A 22,292-nucleotide genomic window follows, 5' to 3' on the forward strand; every position below is an offset into this window, starting at 1 on the left:
GATTCCAGAGCTACAGCAATGTGGCTGACTCTCAACTAGAGATGGACAATAAATGCTGGCCAACCAGCAACGCCCATGTCTCACAAATGAATGGGGTAAAAAAAGGTGCTATGTAAATAACATAAGAACATAAGAAATAGGAGCAGGAGTAGGCCATCTAGCCCTTCGAGCCTGCCCCGCCATTCAATAAGATCATGGTTGATCTGAAGTGGATCAGTTCCACTTTCCCGCTTTCTCTCCATAACCCTTAATTCCCTTGCCTGTCAAAAACCTATCTACCCGTGACTTAAATATATTCAGTGAGGTAGCCTCCACCACTTCAACGGGCAGAGAATTCCAGAGATTCACCACCCTTTGAGTGAAGAAGTTCCTCCTCAACTCCGTTCTAAACTGTCCCCCCCTTATCTTGAGGCTGTGCCCTCTAGTCCTGCTGTCCTTTCCGAGCGGGAAGAATCTCTCTACCTCCACCCTATCCGTCCCCTTCATTATCTTATACATCTCTATAAGATCCCCCCTCATCCTTCTAAACTTCAACGAGTACAGACCCAGTCTATTTAATCTCTCTTCATAGTCCAACCCCTTCATCTCCGGTATCAGCCTAGTGAACCTCCTCTGCACTCCCTCCAAGGCCAAAATATCCTTGCGCAAATGTGGTGACCAAAACTGCACACAGTACTCCAGCTGTCTGTCTGTCTGCAATTGCAAATGCAAGTCTGTCTTTCCCTTTTCTCCTATATTTCTCCAATTGTCACAATTTAATATTGGAGCTAATCTGATAGGATGCTGGTTTTCCACATGCACAGTCTGTTTTATCAGGACTGTTCTAAAAATGATCCAATGTGAGTTAATGTCTAACCCTCTTGTATTAAGAGCTTGTTTTGCTTGGTGAATGCGTTTCAAGAGCGTGTAATAAAAAGGTTCAGATTTCAATTCGTCCCACAACCAGTGAGGAAGCTGTTTTGAAAGAGCTTGCTAGTAAAGTCCTAATTTGCCACTTGACTGGCACTATGATGCTGCTATCTGAGTAAAATATTCTGTAGTTGACTTTCCATCAATGACTATGCCAATCATAAGTGGAGCACATTAGTTGAAAGAATTTCTCCCGGGTATTCTGTTTCCAGTGCGATGGCTACAGACTGCCTTTTCTGAGTGGGTCGTTCAGGTGTAGAAAGCTGCTGATGCCAAAGTTGAAGTGTGTGCGTTCTCCGTTTTAAAACGGCTGATGTATTTGATGATTAAAATGTAATCTGAGGACTGCAACTCTAGAGTGCTGGCATCAGAAGGTTTTAGCCAGGGAGGCACAGCACTTGTAGGACCTCTTTAAAACGAGTACTTGGTGGCAAATCTGATCCGGAGGTGCCGATGATATTTCGAACCAGGTAGTCCTAAAGTCATAGAATCCTTACAGTACAGAAGGAGGCCATTCAGTCCATCGAGTCACACCATCAACAATCCCACCTAGGCCCTATCCCTGTAACTCTGCATACTTACCCTGCTAACCCCTCCAACCTACAATCCTGGGACACTAAGGGACAATTTAGGATGGCCAGTGTACTTAATCTACACATCTTTGGACTGTAGGAGGAAATCGGAACGCCCAGAGGAAACTCGTGCAGGCACAGGGGATGTGCATGCTCCACACACAGTGACCCAAGCCAGGGATCAAACCCAGATCTCTGGAGCTGTGAGGCAGCGGTGCTAACCACTGCGTCACCTGTCCTCTGGTGGCCGCATTCAATTCTCCCTGTGGTGTCACTTCATGCTTTATATGGAGGTGTCCTGATTTCAAGTCAGATACTGATGGCTGGTATGACTGTTTGCTTTGTTCATTCCTGGGATATGGGTGTTGGCGGCAAGGCCAGCATTTATTACCCAATCCTAATTACCCTTTGTCCTGTAATAAATACTGCATCATAACATTGAGCAGTTCTTGCATTCTGCGCTGCTGCGCTTATCAAGAAAGTACTGGGGGGATTGTCAAAACTGGCACAAAGCCCTGGTTATACGGACTTGCATAATTGCTATATGGAAATATAGAAATTTTTAAAATTCTTTTTATGGATGTTGACATTGCTGGAGAGGCCAGCTGAGAGATCCTGTGTACACTTAGCCCTGTTTGCTTCACTCTGTGCAAAGACTTCATTTTAAGATGTTTCTGCCAATGTAACTAACTCTGCCACATGTAGAATCAGAAGTCTAAAGATTAGCTGGAAACCGATTGAAAGGTACACAATGCAGGCAAACAACAACATAATCGCAGCTACAAGAATTGTTCTTCTAAGTCAGAGTCAGCTTGCAGGAAAACATTTCCAATAACGAGATAAGAATTGAAATATAGTTTGGCTTTTAGTGCGTGTTTGTTCAGTTGTGTGTTCTAGTTCAGCGTGTTCAAACTCAGTACAGGAGCTGGCAGTAGAAACCAGTCTCCGAGTTCGCTTTTTCTTTTCCTGTTTCTGTCATGTTAATTTTAAATTCTGCTCAATAAAAGAAAACCATTTTAAAACTCATATCTCAGTGCTGTCCCTTCATCTATTCAAACGAATGAATGGAGCCAATATTTGTTGTCATCTCTAATTGCTTTCAAACTGAGTAGCTGGCTCAACCATTTCAGAGGGCAGTTAAGAGTCAACCACACTGCTCTGGGTCTGGAGTAACATGTAGGCCAGACTGGGTAAGGATGGCAGATTTCCTTCCCTAAAGAGGCATTAGTGCTAGCTAGTCTCAGTAAAGACAATATCATCAATGGTGAGCGATGATATTTCCTTCACCTGTGGCAAGCTTTCAGTTCCGGATTTTATTAATTGACTTGAAATTCCACCAGCTGCCATGACGAGACTTGAACCCATGTCACCAGAGCTTTAACCTGGGCCCCTGGATTACTAGTACATTGGCATTGCCATTACAGACAAAGCTATATGTTTGATCCCAAAATAAGTGTACTGTGGCCTGACCCTCTAACCAGCATTGTACAGGGCAGCACAGTGTTTAGCACTGCTGCCTCACAGTGCCTGGATCCCGGGTTTGATTCTGGCCTTGGGTCACTGTCTATGTGTACATGTCTGAATGGGTTTCCTCTGGGTGCTCCGATTTCCTCCCACAATCCAAAGGCGTGCAGGTTAGGTGGATTGGCCATGCTAAATTGCCCCTTAGTGTCCCAAGACGTATAGGTTGAATGGAATAGAGTGGGATGGTGAGCTTGTCAGAGAGTTGGTGCAGACTTGAGGGGCCAAATAGCCTCCTATGAATACAAATCATATGCTTTGATTTATTATTGTCACATGTATTAACATACAGTGAAAAATATACAACTATACAAAGCATACCATTCACAGAGAAAGAAACGAGAGAGTGCAGAATGTAGAATGAGAGTAAAAGTTAGAATTAGAAGGTATGCTGGGCACAGCTTGCAAGAAGTCGCCTTGCTCCGATGCCATCTTGGATCATCGGACAGACCAACATGTCCATTGGTGGTTGGGGTGAAGGGGATGTTTTTTCTGGAACCTTGTACACACGGCCTTTGCTTCAAAGCGACTGCTCAAACTATTCTCAAATTATTTATTGCAGTGGGGTAATTCTGAAAGACTCTTACTTTATTTTTCTGAGGGAGAGGGTTTAAGAATGTTTACTGATTGACAATTTTTTTCCCTGACCCTGCCACGGTAACCGTCTCTCCCAACTATATAACAGCATGTTGTTCACCAATCCTATTGGGATAAGACATACCCAAGGAAGAACCTCCCCACTCACCTATTTTGAAGTTTGTTTTCCTTGCTGATGTAAGTCAGAGGCTCAAGTCTAAAGTGGTCACTCCAGGACATGAGCTGACGTTCCCTATGCGGTACTGAGGGAGTTCCATCCTGTCGGAGATGGTGGCCAGAATTCTCTGGTCTCTCACGGCCTGCTACGGCTGCTGGTCTGAAAGAGAATTTGGCGCTCTGCCAAATCTCCGTTGGAACCAGAGACTCCCAGCCTGGGGCGAGGTCGGAGAATTCAGGCCATGTATTTCAGATGAAATCTTAAACTGGCTCATCTGCCCACTCTGGTAGATGTCAAAGATAGCCCTGTTTCAAAGAGGAACAGCACTGATAACCCGATATCCAGGCCAATATTTATCCTGCATTACAAGAACAGATTATCTGCTCATTATCGCGTGGGAGCTTGCTATGCACAAATTGGTTGCCATAACTCTTGTATTAACAACAGTGACTACACTTTTTAAAAAAAAGTGCTCCTTTATCTGTAATGTGTTTTGGTGGTTGTGGATGGTGCTATGTAAATACAAGTCTTTTTTCTCTCTCTCTATATAGAACCACCACCATGTCCATCTTGAAGATCCATGCCCGTGAAATTTTTGATTCCCGTGGGAACCCCACTGTGGAAGTGGACTTGTATACCGGAAAAGGTCAGCTTTATCTGCACAGTGACAGTTCACCAACTTCTTCTGATTGACCTTGTCTCTTATTCCAGAAAAATTTTAATGAGCTATCATCAACTACATGTGTGGCTCAGCAGAGAGCCAACATAGATTTGATGGGCCCAGTGGTCTCGTTGTATACCGTAATGACTCAATGAGTGGAATTTAATGCCCTCTCCTGCAGCATTTTTCGTGGAGAGGGTTTTCTTTTATTCATTTGTGAGACATGAGCATCATTGGCTGGTCAAAATTTATTGTCCATCCCTAATTGCGTGAGGGCAGTTGAAAGTTAACCACATTGCTGTGGTTCTGGAGTCACATGTAGGCCAAACCAGATAAGGACAGCAGATTTCCTTCCCTGAGGGACATTAGTGAACCGGTTGGGTTTTTTCAGACGATTGACAATGGTTTCATGGCCACCAGTAGATTCTTAATTTCAGATATTTTTGATTGAATTCAAATTCCACCATCTGCCATGACAGGATTCGAACCCAGGTCCCCAGAACATTATCTGAGATTCTGGATTAATAGTGTAGTGATAATACCACTTGGCCATCACCGACCCTTTATTCAGGCCCCTGTCCCGGCTCCACCCAGATTATTAAGTCCTTGATAGGTGGACCTGTGGTTGGATGGCCTTCCCACCCCACCACCAATTGAATCCTTGTATTTACATTTACATTTACATGCCCCTTAATTGTCTTAAAGTTCTTATCCCTTACCTGGTAATAACCCAGCTGTCTAGGGTTGGGGTGGAGCCTTATTTAAAGACATTTGGTGCCTGATCGAGGTCAAGATGTGGAGATGCCGGCGTTGGACTGGGGTAAACGCAGTAAGAAGTCTGACAACACCAGGTTTAAGTCCAACCGATTTATTTGATAGTAAACTCACAAGCTTTCGAGGTTCCCCTCTTCATCAGGTGAATGAAGAGTTCTGTCCTCAGACAGAGCATATGCTTGGACTTAAACCTGGTGTTGTCAGACTTACTGCCTGATTGAGGGACATGGCTTTGCCAAATAAGCCAGCTCCCTACATTTGCTGCTAATCCCCTGACTTCCCCCACCCTTCCCTTTTCATTGTCACTCACCTGCAGCCTGGTTCTGTTCACGATCCTACGCCTCTGGTGGGCACCAGCCTGGCAGCACCCACCACTTCCCCAGTGACACTGCCATTTCCAGGAGCTGCTGGCCTTTGTCTGGCACCTCTCGGGGAGGCCCCCTGAGTGGCACAAGATGTGGCAGTCCTTTTCTGGGAAGAGGTATCGTGTGTCCCTCACAAGATCTCCAGCCAGCAGCCAAGGCCCCATTGCTTCTATTAACCACCACTCCGTGACACTTTTGTTTTGTTAATGTGGTAGCTTAAATCTGAGAAATATCTTGGTGGCAGGGGAAAGGGAATAAGAGGATGAATTACTGTTTCACATTGTCTGGGAATAGTGTGCTTTTTTTTAAAACTATAGGTGTGATGACTTCAGCCAGGCTAATGAGGTTGTCTCGCTCAAGTATGAATGGGGAGCTGCCTCTTTTAATTTGTCCCTAGGTTAATTTGAGTTAGTTTATTTGTTTGATATTCGAAAGAGATATCTGAGTCATTCTCTAGAGAGAGATCATTCGGTGTCCACGGGCGCAGTTGGCGCCTCCATGCCCGCTGGGCACCGCAAGGGCTGGGGTGTATTATCAACCCCGATAATCACATCTTAATTTGATGTTTTAAGTTTCCTTTGTGCTTTGATTTTTGGCTCGAGCTGTCTCCCCTCCTTTTGGGGAGTTGTCCCTTTTAATTTGTCCCTAAGTTAATTTGATTTTGTCTAATTTGTTGGTACACAAAAAAGAAGTATTTGGTGTGTCCTAATTGACAGTGAAACCGAAGAGCCTTGCGCTCCTTATTTAAAGCAGGTGTGTCAGACTCCCAGCCTGCATTCAGCAGGAAGCGACTGGAGAGCTGGCTGTGTACAGATGTATGGTGTAAATAAAGTAACTTGGTGATGGGACTTTCCTCTCCATGGAATTACTACAATAGGCTTCTAAAATATGAAAGTATTCCAAATCATTAGCCATTGGCTTACTTGGGAGATGTAATTGCCAAATAGTCATCCTGCAGTCTACGGATAACTGTAAAGTAAGTTAGTTTTGCAATAAACTATTTCACATTGTGTTCACAGTTAATGCTGGATAAAATGTTCACAGTTTGGATGTTTCTTGATGTATTTGTGCTGCTTTGACCTGTGATCATGCTCTCTGCTCGCTATTTTGTCCAGTTCAGGGCTCCACACTTTAGGAAAGATGTAAAAGAGTTAGAGAAAAGATTCAGAAGAACGGTTCCAGGTACAAGGAACTGCCATCTTATTGATAGATCGGAGAAGTCGAGGCTGTTCTCCATGGAAAAGGGAAATATTGAGAGGAGGTTTGATAAAAACACAAACGCCCGAGCACAAAAGAAGGCCATTCTGCCCATCTTATCCGTGTGGCCTTTCCAATTCCACCTTCCTGCACACAGCCCATAGTCCTGTAACTCATAGCACTTAATGTGCAGATCCAGGTACTTTTTAAAAATGTTTTGGGTCTTTGCCTCCACCACCAACTCAGGCAGTGAATTCCAGACACACACCACCCTTTGCGTTTTTTAAAAGAAGTTCTCCCTCATGTCCCCTCTACACGTATAGAACCAGAGAAGTGTTTAAAATTGTATGGGGTCTGGACAGAGTAGCTGGAGAGAAATTATTCACGTTGGTGATCACTCCACCAGTGGTGACGCTGTCTTGTGCAGTGTGAGGTTAGAATGAGGAATATACTGCCTGAGCTTACTGGAGGTAGATTCAACCAAGGCTTTTCAAAGAGAGTTGGCCAGCTACCTGAAGGGGGACTATATCAGGAGAAGGTGGGGAGTGGGGTGAGGTAAGCTGCTCTTGCACAGTGAGCCAACTTGGACACGGCTGCTTTGAAAATCATAGATTCCTGTGGTGCAAAAGGAGGTCATTCAGCCCATTGAGTCTGCATCTACCATGATCCTACCCCAACCCTATCCCCCATGACACCGTGTATTTACCCTAGCTAGTCTCCCTGTCACTAAGGGGCAATTTAGCATAGCTAATCCACCTACCCCGCACATCTTTTGAATGCAGGAGGAAACCCACGCAGACATGAGGACAAGGTACAAACTCCACACAGACAGTGACCCAAGCTGGGAATCGAACCCGGGTCACTGGTGCTGTGAGGCAGCAGTGCTAACCAAAGTGTCCCCGAGCTGTCCCAATTTTACAAAATCTATTGTAAATTAGTTTTGGTGACATTTGGATGTGGCAAATTAACAGCTGAGAGTGGCAAAAGGGCTTGAGAGGCACCTCTCCACAAATAGCACAAGGCAGGGTGAGGAGGCAGGCCCCAGGTCAATAGCAGCCAGTTACAGCGTTTAAACCCACGCTGTTGGCATTAATCTGAAGCACAGGCCAGCCAACTGAGCTAAGCAGACCCTGTGCCTATAATGTTACCTCAACTTCTACTGAAACTTTTTTATAGCCAAATTAGCTTTAAAAATAAATCCTGGGTCCAACCATCTTTCTCTGCAGGAGAAACTAAAATAACTGAACGCTTATTATAAAATCTGTTTTGGGATGGGTTAAAATGAGCCAGGAATCACTGACAGTAAGGTGTACAATGTGTTTGTTCTTTATGACATGCCAACTGATTCTTTTTGAATGGACCTATCACATATTGAGCTGACCTTTCTCTACATTCTTGCTATGCCTGTAACACTGCTCTGTATTCGATGAACGGTATGCTTTGTCTATATAGCTTGCAAGAAACAATACTTTTCACTGTATCCCAAGACATATGACGATAATATATCAAATATAACACATAACACTAGCTGAGCACCTTTAGGTGGCACAGTAGCACAGTGGTTAGCATTGCTGCCTCGCAGCGCCAGGGACCCAGGTTCAATTCCAGCTTTGGGTCACTGTCTGTGTGGAGTTTGCACTTTCTCCCCATGTCTGCGTGGGTTTCCTCCGGGTGCTCTGGTTTTCTCCCACAGTCCAACAATATGCGGACTAGGTTGGTTGGCCGTGCTAAATTGACCCTAGTGTAAGGGGGATTAGCAGGGTGAATGAGGATTACAGGAATAGGGCCTGGGTGGGACTGTGGTCACTACAGATTTGATGGGCCAAATGGCCTCCTCCTGCATTGTAGGGATTCTATGATTCTAGGCATGAGAATGGCCTTTAGGTAGTCACCTGACACAAGTTATAAAAAGATGAATATCTAAAGAGAGAACTTAACCCCCTTCCTTAACTGCCAAGGTGCCAGGTTTTGCCGTCGGAGTGTTTATGGATCAGCAGTTTAGCTGTGAGAGCTTGCTTGCTTGATCTGGGAGTTCCACATTTCAAAGTGGTGCCACAGTTCAATCCGCCAGCATCAATTTAGATAATCTTCCACTGTGCTGCTCTGAGTAATATGGTTCTGAGCTATTCAGGGTAGGGAAAAGAACCCTACATAGCTGGTACAGTATCGCCCTGCTGAACGCTCACCAGTTGTCATTTGACTGATTTGCGGATTAGCATTTCCTGGGTTCAGCGTCTGTCTGCTCCTCGCTGGCTGGAGGAGGCGGTGTGGGATGTAACCGAGTAATCCTGCTGATTTAATGCATTTCGTGGAGACTGATGTAAACTCCAGAGAATAGACACAGCAGCATTGCCAGTGTAGAGCTCTGTGACTTGGTTCAAATATAAATATAGCAGCCTGTTCAGTAATTTGACCTGCTCTACTGGAGGTCTCGGACTGTATATTAAGTGCACCGAGAGTGCTTGATTTGCTTTGGGTTCCAGGGACGCAAATTTAGGTATGCAATGAGCAGAGCAGTGGACTGATTTGAAAGGCTTGCTGAATCCCTTCAGTCTCCACTCAATTCAATACAACCCTAAGCTGACAAATCCCCAGGCCTGGTATTAATCTTTTGGGTTTGAAACTGGAGTGTTTTCTCAAGATAACGAAGTATTTGAAAATGTAATGCTATTTGCAACGCAAGGGGTAGGAGGAGAGGCAATAATCAAACATCTCGTCCCCTTTTTACCTTTAGAAACATGAGTTTAAATCCATTCTCATTAGTCTTTGCCCCTGCTACATGACAGTTTAGACATTTGAACGTATTTACGGGCAGCAGGGTGGCAGTGGTTAGCACTGCTGCCTCTCACACCAGGGGTCCAGGTTCGATTCCCGGCTTGGATCATTGTCTGTGTGGAGTTTAAACGTTCACCCTGTGTCTGCGTGGGTTTCCTCTGGGTGCTCCGGTTTCCTCCCACAGTCCAAAAGACGTGCCGGTTAAGGTGCATTGGCCATCCTAAATTCCCCCTCAGTGTAACACAAAACAGGCGCCAGAATGTGGTAACTAAGGGATTTTCACATTAACTTCATTGCAATGTTAAGGTAAGCCTTGCTTGTAACGCTACTAAATAAACTTAAAAATATTAAATTTTTCCTCTATTTTTAAAGCTACAAAGCCAATGTGCAGAGTGGGCAGGGCAAACCCTTAATCCATCTCCTTGCTTGCTCCAAAAAACAATTCAAATTCTATTCAGTTCACGGTTTCCCCACAAGAGAGACACACAAGATCCAAGTGAACAAGAAAGGGCTTATTGAACCCCATCTTGGGCCTGATCCGACACTTAACTTAACAAAAACTCCGAGAAGCGCACTCCTGCCAGATAGTCGTGGTTTCACGCACAGTTTGATTTAATTTATTATTGTTACATGTATAAACATACAGTGAAAAGTATTTTTTCTTCCGCGTTATACAGACAAAGCACACTGTTCATAGAGAAGGAAAGGAGAGAGTGCAGAATGTAGTGTTACAATCGTAGCTAGGGTGTAGAGAAAGATCAACTTAGTGCGAGGTATGTCCATTCAAAATTTTAATGGTAGCAGGGAAGAAGCTGTCCTTGAGTCAGTTGGTACGTTCCTTCAGACTTGTGTCTTTTTCCTGACAGAAGAAGGTGGAAGAGAGGATGTCCAGGGTGCGTGAGGCCCTTGATTGTGCTGGCTGCTTTTCTAAGGTAGCAGGAAGTGTAGACAGAGTCGATGGATGGGAGGCTTTTTTGCACGATGGACTGGGCTTCATTTACAACCCTTTTAATTTATTGTGGTCTTGGGCAGAGTAGGAGCCATACCAAGCTGTGATACACCCAGAAAGAATGCATCTGTAGCAGTTGGTGAGAGTTATAGTGGACATGCCAAATTACTTTAGTCTCCTAAGAAAGTAGAGGTGTTGGTGGGCTTTCTTAATTATAGTGTTGGCATGGGGGGACCAGGACAGATTGGTGATCTAGACCCCTGAAAACTTGAAGCTCTTGACCATTTCTACAGCGTTCCCATTGATATAGATGTGGGCATACTTTCCACTATGCTTCCTGAAGTCTATGACTAACTCTTTCGTTTTGTTAACATTGAGGTAGAGATTATTGTCGTCGCACCAGTTCACCAGATTCTCTATCTCTTTCCTGTATTATGTCTTGTCAATGTTTGAGATCTGATCCACAACAATGGTGTCATTAGCAAACTTGAGAATTAAGTTGGAGGGGTATTTGGCTTTGCAGTCGGCGTGTATAAAGAGTAAGGGGCTGAGGACACAATCTTGAGCACTGATGTTGAGGATGATCGTGGAGGAGGTGTTGTTGCCTATCCTTACTGATTTGCGATCTGTGGGATAGGAAGTTTAGGATCCAGTTGCAGATGGAGGAGCTAAGGTCCAGGCCGCAAAGTTTGGAAATTATTTTTGTAGGAATAATGGTGTTAAAGGCTGAGCTGTAGTCTATGAATAAGAGTCTGACGTAGGCGTCCTTTTATCTAGGTGTTCCAGAATTGAGTGTAGGGCCAGGCAGATGTCATCTGTTGCGGCGATAGGCAAACTATAGTGGATCCAGGCAGTCTGGGAGGCAGGAATTGATTTGTGCCATGACTAACCTTCCAAAGCACTTCATAATGGGTAGTTTCAAAGCTAATTACTTAACCCAGTTAATTTTTCAATTGAGCCAAATATTTCTCACAGCGCAACATGCATTGTTATACTCAGCTGCCCAGTAGCTGTCCTTGAAAATTGAGGGGCTTTGTTAAGGCAGATAGAGGAAAATGTGTTTCCATTGGTGAAGCAGTAACTGGAGATATTAAAAAGTGTAATCTGATAATCAAAGAAGCAAGGTAGTCAGGACACAACATCTTCTTACAAAGGGTTGCTAAGAAATGAAATTCCTGACCAGAAACAATATCCATTGTAGCTTTTGAAGGGGAGTAGCTAAATATTTGAGTAAGGAAAACAAATGAGATGTTAAATGGAAACGGCAAGCAGATGGAACTAGTTTTAAGTTTATTTATTCGTGTCACAAGTAGGCTTACATTAACACTGCAATGAAGTTACTGTGAAAATCCCCTAGTCGCCACACTCCGGCATCTGTTCGGGTACAACATGGGAGAATTTAGCACGGTCAATGCATGTCTCTCGGACTGTGGGAGGGAACTGGAGCACCCGAAGGAAACCTGTGCAGATATAACGCAACAGCAGGTCAGATTGAGTTCAAAGATGGGGAATCCTTGGTGCACTTTGTTTGGGTGCTTGCATCAAATATGAGGCAGGTTGTACACATGCAAATATTCTGTTTTATTTTCTAATATGTTATTGCGTGACTGGTAAACATAAAAAGAGATATGACTGTCCTATTTGAACATTCCCATGTAACATTAGATAAGGAGAGCTGATCAGTAGTAAAATTAACAAAACACCTTTTTTTTGGTGGATGGATTGTGACCACCTTAATTTTCTCCAATAGGTTCCTCATTGGCTTTCTCTATAGTTCTGTTCACTTTGGACGTTATCTCCTGGTGTAAATCTTCAATACTTTGGGAGAAAGTGCAAATTCCGCACAGACAGTGACACAAGACCAGGATTTGAATCTGGGTCCCTGGCACTGCAAGGCAGCAGTGCTAACCACTGCACCCCCTTGGACAGCACAAGCTGGAACAGGCAAAATGGGCCAAATGGTCTCATGCATTCAAAATATTACAGCAGATTAATTTTGGTTACAAGATTTGAGATGCGAAAGTAGAATTGGGGTTGTTTGGACAAGCTGTTCTCAGCTGTCTCAGACTCACAGCTGAGCAAGCATTGTTTTGTGTGGGATTTCAGAAATTGATGTTGAAGGCTGAACCATCTGATGTTGAGTCCAACTTTCTCAAATTACAACGACCACATGTACAATTGAGAACAGAAATTGCCACCATTACTTGAAAAATGATATACATTTTTTACTAAATTATAGCTCAGAAAACCTGGATTATACTTGATGTACATCCCATAATATCACCATCTTTAACTCCTGTCTCCAGTTGTTATGTCAGGATTAAGATCTTTAATTTGAGACCAGCCAGTTCAAATTAGCAGTTAGTTTAAATTTTCTCCAGGACCATCTAGTGCTCAGCTTTTGCCTGTGCACACACCTTAACCCACATACTTAACAGGAGTGCTGCCTACAGCTAGGAGAACAACATGGGAGGCACCCAGTAACCTAGGCAGAGTTTTCATTTGTTTGGTGCCTTGAAAAGTGGAAACAACTGGAGTGAGATTGGGTTTCTGCTTTGAATCTTGATGTGGGCATGTTGGCCTCTCAGCTGACTGTTACATTAACACTGCAATGAAGTTACTGTGAAAATCCCCCTAGTTGCCACATTCTGACACATAACTATGTTCATAACTATCCAATCTAATTCCCTTCTCTTGCTTTCTCCCCTTACAATTTATTGTGCCCCTTTTGCAAGCAACTATCTGCATCTTTTTTAGATGTATTGGAAGTGTACCCTGTTCGGGTACACTGAGGGAGAATTTAGCATGGCCTATCCGTCTAAACAGTGCGTCTTTTGGACTGTGGGAGGAAACTGGAGCACCCGGAGGAAACCCACGCAGACACGTGGAGAATGTGCAGAATCTACACAGACAGTGACCTGAGCCCGGGTCCCTGACACTGTGAGGCAGCAGAGCTAACCAATGTGCCCATTGGCTTGGGCTCAGGATTACTAGTCCCAGTGACACTACCACCGACTCAAGGTCCATACCATTGAGCGTACTTTTAACAGATAATACAAAATAGAATCTGAATGGCCACATGTGAACAATAAAAGGGTGGAATAAAACTCATGATCTGAGGATTAGCTCACTTGACTTGATACTTGTGGGTCACAACATTCACTTGGGAGCTAAGAGGAGTATCTCAGGCAATATAATCACTAAATCTTGTAACTAGGAAGGGGTTTTGTTCCTAAATTGGGACTTAAAGTTCTGAAACTGCCTAAGTTTCATATTATAATCACGGAAATGTCTTGTGTATTTGCAAACCTCTGAAGATGCTTCACTATCCGCTGTTTTTGAAGCATAGAATCCCTATAGTGCAGAAGGAGGCCAATCAGCCCATTAAGTCTGCACTGACTGTCTGGGAGAGCATCCTCCCCTCCCCATATCACCCCCATCCCCTGGGTATTTACCTTAGCCAATCCATCTAATCTGCATGTCTTTGGACTGTGGGAGGAAAACGGGCAAAAAACATGTTAACTCCATGCAGAAAGTTACCCAAGGCTGGAATTGTGTCCCTGGTGCTGTGAGGCAGCCGTGCTAACCACTTTGTCGCTATGCCTACCTATAAATGCTTGTACAAAAAAACCCTCCAAATCTGGGGAAGAGTCTCCAGATGCCATGTTTTCTTGTAATTAATTAGCTGCAACCCTTTCTGAATGCTTTCAAAGTATCTTTGTTTTTTTTAATAGTATTAATCTGCAGCCCAGACTCAAACCAGCCTCATTTTACCAATGGGTCAGATTTGTTTTTGCCATTTAAAATTCACAATTAGAATCGTAACATTTTACAGCATAGGTAGAGGCTATTCAGCTCATCGTGTCTGCACCAGCTGCCAAAATGATTGCAGTTACAGAATATTCCAAGGTGGTACAGGGGCAAGGTAATTTCTAGCTAGCTGTGCCCAGCATACTTTCTAATTCTATCTTTTACTCTCATTCCATGCTTCTAAAACTTCACTCTAACTCGTTTAAACTGTCATTAAGTTGATCTTTCTCTACACCCTAGCTATGATTGTAACACTACATTCTGCACTCACTCCTTCTCTGTGAACGGTATGCTTTGTACAGCACGCAAGAAGCAATACTTTTTACTGCCTACTAATACACGTGACACTAATAAATCAAATCGGAACTTTCCAGCTTGTCCCATTCTCCAGCCCTATCTCTTTTAAAGACACTAAGTAAAATGAAAGTCTAAGCTAAAATATAATAATTATTGCCTAAATTTTAAACTCCAATAGTTCCCATGATTTAAGGGCACAAGTTTCGGACTCGTCAATAGTTTCGCTTCAGTTTTTTTTGCATTGTCTGGTGGGCGATATATTTAGAGGGGCAGGATAATCCATAGTTAGAAGAACATCAGGGTTTGATTTGGGGAGAGTTTGCTTGTTTTGCTTTCCTAGTTGAGCAGTGTTATACAGTTGAATCCTACACTATCTGTCCACCTCCCTCTTTTTTTAAATATATCTAAAACCCACCTTTTTTATTAAACATATATTGCCCCTTTCTAATATCTCTCCTTTGCCGATGTCGATTTTTGACGGTATATGTGAAATACCTTGAAGTACTTTACTATATTGGTGGCACAGTGGTTAGCGTTGCTGCCTCAGGGTGCCAGGGACCCAGGTTTGATTCCTGACTTGGGTTGCTGTCTATATGGAGTTTGCACATTCTCCCCGTGTTTATGTGGGTTTCCTTCAGGTGCTCTGGTTTCCTCCCACGGTCCAAAAATGTGCAGATTAGGTGGATTGGCCCCTAAGTGTCAGGGGGAGTAGCTAGGATAAATGTATGAGGTCATGGGGGTAAGGCCTGGATGGGATTGTGGTTGGTGCAGACTCGATGGGCTGAATGGCCTCTTTCTGCACTGCAGGATTCTATAATTAAAGGCTCTATCTAAATACAAGTTGATCATTTGTTTCCTGCTGTTCAAATTTTGCAGCTTGCATTAAAAAATCAGTTGGCATTATCTGTGGACAGAATGATGCCTTTTTATAATGGGGTATTCTAGGCATGGGAAACTTGTTTCCTTTTTAACAACCCAGCAATTTATATTCTATCTGATTTGCTGAGATTCATTGCTTGCTTTTGTTTGACAGCCCGTTTTTGTGTAATGCAATTTGACCTTTTCAAAGCAAAAGCAACAAGGCTGGATAGAGCAGTCACAATTTATTAGATTGCTTGATGAATTTTATTCAATGACCTTTTCTTAATTTAATGGGTCCAGACAAACCCTACAGAGCACTGACTGCACACTTTGAAAGAATTCACGAGGGAGATCATTCATGCTGATGTCCTATTGTGGAAGTGTTAATCTAGTGTCTGGGACTTCTCCCTTTGGGAGAATTTTCACATGATTCAAAAAGGGTGACTGGTTGGATCCAGGGAACTATAGTCCCATTACCCTGACGTTAGTTATGAAAATGATGCTTGACTGGGTCGCAAGAGATGCTCTTTGTGGTCACTTGAATGAAGAGAGGGTTAGCAGAGGCACTTAACATGGCTTTTGGGGAAGAAAAGGGCTTGTCTTACTAATTTGCCAGCAGTTTCTGTTGAACAAGTATTCAAGTTGACATTGTTTACTTGAACTTAATGCGGGAAGCTGATGGAAAAAGCCTCTCTGAACAGGAACCAAAAGAGAAAATGCTGGAAAATCTCAGCAGGTCTGACAGCATCTTCTCTCTTGGTTTCAAATTCCAGCATCTGCAACAATTTGCTTTTATCTCTGAACGGGTTACTCAGAGATGGGTACTTGTGCCATCAATGGTATAAGAATTGGCTACATTTCTGTAGACAGGATGTTGTAATTAACAGTTGTAATTATTGTCTTTGAGCAGATTCCCGAGTGTTTCACAGGGATTGGTGTGAGGGCTATTGTTTTATTTTCTTTAAATCTTCATAAATGACCAACTAAGCATGAAGGCATTTGGGAGAATAGTTGTCTGTTGGTGCTGCAACAATTTGTGTTAAAACAATGAAGGAGAATAAATTGTTACAATAATGGGCCATGTTCTGGCTTGTGGAATTTAACCTAGATCAACACAGAGTTGAACATAGTGGGTGGAATATGCACCAAACATGCTGACACCTCATAGAAACCCTAAAGTGAAGGAGAGGATATTTGGCCCATCAGAGAGTCTGCATCAACTCTCTGACGGAGTATCTTACCCACTCACTACCCCTGTAATCCCACACATCTACTGTGACAAAACCCACCTAACCTACACATCTTGGGACACTGAAGGGCAATTTAGCATGTCTTTGGACTGTGGGAGAAAACTGGAAACTCCACACTATCACTCAAGGCCAGAGTTGAACCCAGGCCCCTGGAGCTGTGAGGCAGCAATGCTAGCCACTGTGCTGCTATGCCACCCTTGGCATGGACCAGATTTTAAAATGGTACAGAGAAGAGCACCTTGGTTTTATAGTTCACAACGATCGTGACCCATGCCAAAATATCTTCTGTAGCCCGAATTTAGGTAGTTTGGTCTTTTGCCAAAAGGCTGATGAGGAAATGAATCCTGTGGGTTATGATATGGAATTCACTATTCCAAATTCAATATTAACTATGAAAAGAGAATTGGAACTCACCCCATCTCTTTATTTCTGGGATCAAAACTAAAGTATTCATATTTACTTAACCATCATTCACACCACTTTTGGGTTTCAAAACTTTCAATTGGAGAAGCTTCTTAATTTATAAAGTGATTTATACTCATTCCAATAAAATCCACTAATTGCAAGAATGCTGTTCACAATGAGGATAAATTCTAGCTGCGATTAGTGAGATCCTCAAATCCAACTGTAATGACTTCAGCCAGGCTAATGAGGTTGGCTTGCTAAAGTATGAACTGCCTGATGAGTCCCCTTCCACACCCGCTGGGCACCGCAGGGCCTGGGGTGCATTATCAACAATCACATTATGATTTGATGTTTTAAGTTTCCTTTCGACTTTGTTTTTGATTCAGGCTGTTCCCCCTTCCTTTTGGGGAGCTACCCCTTTTTAATTTGTCCCTAAGTTAACTTGAGTTTGTTTATTTGGTTGATGTGAAAAGACATGCGTGATGAGTCCTAGTTGGGAGCCTCACGCTCCCTGTTTAAAGCAGGTGTGTCAGACTCCCAGCCTGCATTCAGCAGGGAGCAACTGGAGAGCTGGCTGTGTACAGATGTATGGTATAAGTAAAGTAACTTGGTGATGGGACTTTCGCCTCCATGGAGTTATTACACAAATGCATTTGGAAATTCTGATATTTTGAGTGGGGTGGGAGGGTGAATTTAATGGACTGGAATAAAAGATTGAGGAGGCTTGGCCATATTGTAGTCACCTGGCAACTCACTACATTCTGCAATGTTTAAGGCATGTGATTGACTTGTGCCCTGTTTTCACATCAATGGGTGAAAATACAGAGTGAATACCTCTGTTTGATACTAGTGTGCTCCTGGAGACCAGAGCTGTGAGCACAAACCACTGTCCTAAAAGATTTGAACACTGGAAGAGGATGCCTTAATCAGTGCAACAGCATATTGCAACTCTGCTGACTGGCTGTGAACTGGACTAAACTGCCAAGCTCAGTATTGATAGACCATAGAATTCCTACAGTGCAGAAAGAGGCCATGTAGCCCATTAAGTCTGCACCAACTCTCCAAAAGAGCATCCCTCCCAGGCACTTCTTGCCATGCTGTAACCCGTGCATTTACCATGGCCAATCCATCTAACTTGCACATCTTTTGGACTATGGGAGGAAACCGGAGCTCCTGGAGGAAACCCACACAGACGCAGTAGAACGTGCAGATTCCACATAGTGACCCAAGGCTGGAATCAAACCTGGGTCCCTGGCGCTGTGATGTTTGAGCTCATGTTCCAGAGATGGCTTGCCATATACATGTTGCTTGATTCTGATATAAAATATGAATGAATGTTTCCATTGTGGAAATGAGCTGTGAAACTCAAGGAGGGAGTTGCTAATTAAAACCTTCCCGCTTTAGGATCTCTGTCAGACCCTTTCCAAATCTTGATACTTGTTGGCACTGGTGGTACCTCTTTCCTTTTTGAAATTTTAGCACGTTTTGAAATGTGCAAACACAGTTAATAATCCTTATCCTTTTTTAAAAAGGCTACTTTTTTCTCAGTAAAATGCGAAACTAGTATTTTTTTTAGTTCCAATGGGAAGAGAAATGCCTGCAGGAGAAGGAACTGTTCGAGAATAAAGTGGTCTTTGTTCAGCTGCAATTGATGGCAAAGGACTTTCAGCTGACAACCTGAAATAGATAGTGTGAAGACTTTGCTAATTTTCTTGAGTGTTGAATATTTTATACGTACACAGTGGTTATGCTCTATTACCTCCAAGGTACGTGAACAGATGAAATTGCATCCCCTCCGGATCTGGGATTGTTGATCGGATCAATGCTTTTGTAAAGAATGTTTCCTATACTGTAGCATTTTTCAAAGTCCAGTGACCCCTTTAAAATTGCTGCGTCGCTATCTGGAGAAATTGAAAAACTGGCAATTTTGTACCTAAGTAGTTTGTATCAATGAAATTGACACCTGATATTTAATTTAACTACTCTGATAAGCGTATTCATTTAGTTTTATAAAGTGTCACCTACCCTTTTGGCTGCACTATGAAACAACATTCTGGGAAGGCTCAAGAATTCTGCTTTCTTTTTAAATATTACAGCTTATTTGAATAAATTTGTCAAAGGAAACCCTGCATTAAATTAGCACCTTAAGTCTCTAAATGCTTCTTTAAGTGTTTCATGGACAATGAATTCCTTCAAAGTGCTGTGACTTCTCTCATAGAATCCCTACTGTGCAGCAGGAGGCCATTTGGCCCATCAAGTCTGTACCAACTCTCTCTAACTGAGGATTTTACCCAAGCTCACCCTCCACCCTATCCCATGTATGTAACCCCATGCATTTACCCTACTAATTCCGCTAACCTGCATATCTTTGAACACTAAGGGGGGCAATTTAGCATGACAAGACCTAACCATCACATCTTTGGACTGTGAGAAGAAACCAGAGCACCCGGAGGAAACCGACGCAGATAAGGGGAGAACGTGCAGACTCCGCACGGTCACCCAAGGCTGGAATTGAACCCAGGTCCCTGGCGCTGTGAGGCAGCAGTGCTAACCACTGTGCCACCGTGCCGCCCTGGTAGACACATAACTACATCTCTGCCTCTGTCTAAATCTAGAAGTTATGTCAAAGGCACCAGAGCCTGAACTGCAATTTTTGGGGGGTTTTATTGCCAATTACATAGCAGCTAAAAAGCTCTCTCTAATTTTTTTCAACAGGACTGTTCCGAGCAGCTGTTCCCAGTGGTGCCTCCACAGGCATTTATGAAGCACTAGAGCTTCGGGATGGTGACAAGACGCGATTTTTGGGCAAAGGTAAATTTGCACGTTCCACTAATTTTTCAGCTGCAGTATCAATTACATTCCTTCAACCAACTGCACAAATTACTGGGAGTGAAACTAAGTAAGGAAGTTGGAACTAATTGACGTATGTATGGCCGATTTTTTTTTAAACAAATGAATTCCATCCAAAAAAATGACAGTTTTGTGAGCCGCATCTTTTGTGTGTGTGACAGCGAGTGCACGTAATCAAGCTGCCCCCTGAGGTAGTTATCAAATTTGATGTGAAAAGCTAGTGTTAAAATCTAACCTGAGTACACGAGTTAGGTTAGTGAGATGTTTAAATGTTGGGTAGGGGGGAGAAAAATCACCCAGTTTCAACATTGTAGGTGCCAGCAGGGGATTGGAAAGCTGTTTCTGATTTCTGTTTGATCTTCTTTTTGAAGCCTTAACATCATCGAGTTGGCGAATTGCTTCAGAAGGGCTATACCTTGCTCAAGCTTTGATACTATTGGTGATGATGACTAACTTAATTGGCTTTCTGTTCTTTGACATTCTTCGTTTATAGTTGGCAGCTTCTGCTTGCAGTTTTAATTGTAGGAGATCGGTGCATCATATGCAGTCTTGAGGTAAATGTTGTTCCAAAGCTTGTGTGCCTCGGATAACATAGAAGTGCTTTGCACGTTGCATCTGTGATGTTTGCACGACCCAAGTTATCTAAAAAAAAAGCAGATTCCTGCTCACAATCCTGTCGAGTGCAAATGGCAACCAATTTATCATTGGCTAGCAATGTGCTTGTTGTTTTTGCTTCTCAATGTTGCACTGGCATGACTTGCTTTGCTGTCGATGGAATGCTAATATTGCAACCAACAATCTGCCAAAAGTTTAATTGGACTGCTATTCAATTGGAGGCACCAGTTTGAAGATGTGAGGCTGGAGTTGTGTGTTGCTTAAATATTTTTGAGCGTGATGCCTTTAACGTTGTAAAAACACTCCGTGGTGCTTCAAGATGTGATCAGACAAAGGTTTATACCAAGTCAAGGGAGGACACTTTATGACCGGTAGTCAGAAGCTTAAGACACGCAGGTCAATTTTTAAGGAGCGTCTTAAAGGATCGGGAGAGGTTTAGAGAGCGAATTCCAGAGCTTAGGGGCCAAAACAGCTGAAGGCATAGCCACCACTGTTGAGACAAAGAAAAAGTGGTGGACAACTGTTCAAGTACATAAGGCTAGAATTGGAAAAATGTAGACTACTTGTAGCACTGCAGGGTTAAAGACGAGGAGGAGAGAGGAATGATCTGATTTTTGTTTTGCCTTCTGCGAGAGACTGAGACTGACCATAGGGCTTCTGTGTGATTCCAGCTAACTGCTAACTCAGCACAGGCTGGCAATTAAAACCAGGCACATTCCTAAGCGCACTGAGCTAAAAGAACAACAATTCAACCTTCTCATTTCAGCACTGCATTTAATTCCCATTCAGGTGCCAATCATTTCACATGTGTTTGAAATGCACAACAGTTGGCTTATAGAAGCAATTTAGATTGGGCTTATTCTTTATAGACAGGACTCTGGGCCGTGCTGTAACTGACTTATTTAGGTTGGCAGACGAAAGTACTTTAACGTTACAACGAATCTGAAAAAACTGACAAGGCTTTCAGAAACAGGAATATGTTTTACCTCAGAACTTGGTATCTAATTTTCTTTGTGTAATCTGATGAAGCTTCTTGACAGATTCCATGCCTTTTTATCCAGCACCGAACTGCTAACCATGATCTGATTTTAGAGGGGTCTTTGTACTATAAGGAGGATGAAATAATGGAACTGAAGGGACCATCGGATGCATTTTCAGATGTTCTTCCAACTGAACTGAAGTGCTGGTATCACCAAAGATGTTGTTAAAAGTCAAGGGGGCAGATTTTTAACTTGTTCTCTGGGCATAAAACTGGCATTGCACATTGACCACCAAATTCTTATTCCCACTGGTCGCTGTTGTATGTAGATCTGTAATGACAAAGTTACATGTGTGTCGTTTATAGCATGGAGTACCCTGAGTGAGGGATTTGCTTCGATTTCAAGCAACGTTAAGATTTCATTCTGTGACTCGCAAAGTTCAACCATCCCACTTTCAAATCGAAATGTGTCAGGCACTATCGTGTTATCTGAGATACTTTGCTTTCTAAACATATCCAGCCTATTTTAAGGACTTAGAATGCCAGATTCAAATGGGGGGCACTCAATGGTTCATGGGTTATATAAAGTGCATGAAAACCAAGTGAATCTCATTCAGGACGGGCATGTCAACTTTTGACTTTTAAATCATATGTATTTCAAGAGCCTCACGGCCTATTGGGATTTGAAAATGGGATGATTCTGAGCTTTGTGGGTCACAGAATGAAGTCTTAACGTAGCTTGAAATGG

At 43.0% G+C, this 22,292-nt stretch overlaps 1 protein-coding gene across 2 annotated transcripts in view; it reads left to right on the forward strand.

Annotated features, from left to right (window-relative positions):
- eno1a (enolase 1a, (alpha)) overlaps positions 1-22,292 on the forward strand; it is a 61,911-nt gene that overhangs the window by 5,717 nt on the left and 33,902 nt on the right. For both annotated transcript variants that reach the window (XM_080215483.1, XM_080215482.1), the window contains exons 2-3: positions 4,308-4,402; positions 19,816-19,911. In XM_080215483.1, the coding sequence (XP_080071609.1) occupies positions 4,318-4,402; positions 19,816-19,911 (181 nt within the window). In that variant the 5' untranslated portion in view covers positions 4,308-4,317. The remainder of the gene's footprint in view (positions 1-4,307; positions 4,403-19,815; positions 19,912-22,292) is intronic.

Source organism: Carcharhinus amblyrhynchos, chromosome 30 (assembly GCF_965287045.1).
Source record: "Carcharhinus amblyrhynchos chromosome 30, sCarAmb.v2.hapA, whole genome shotgun sequence".
Classification (NCBI taxonomy): Eukaryota; Metazoa; Chordata; class Chondrichthyes; order Carcharhiniformes; family Carcharhinidae; genus Carcharhinus; species Carcharhinus amblyrhynchos.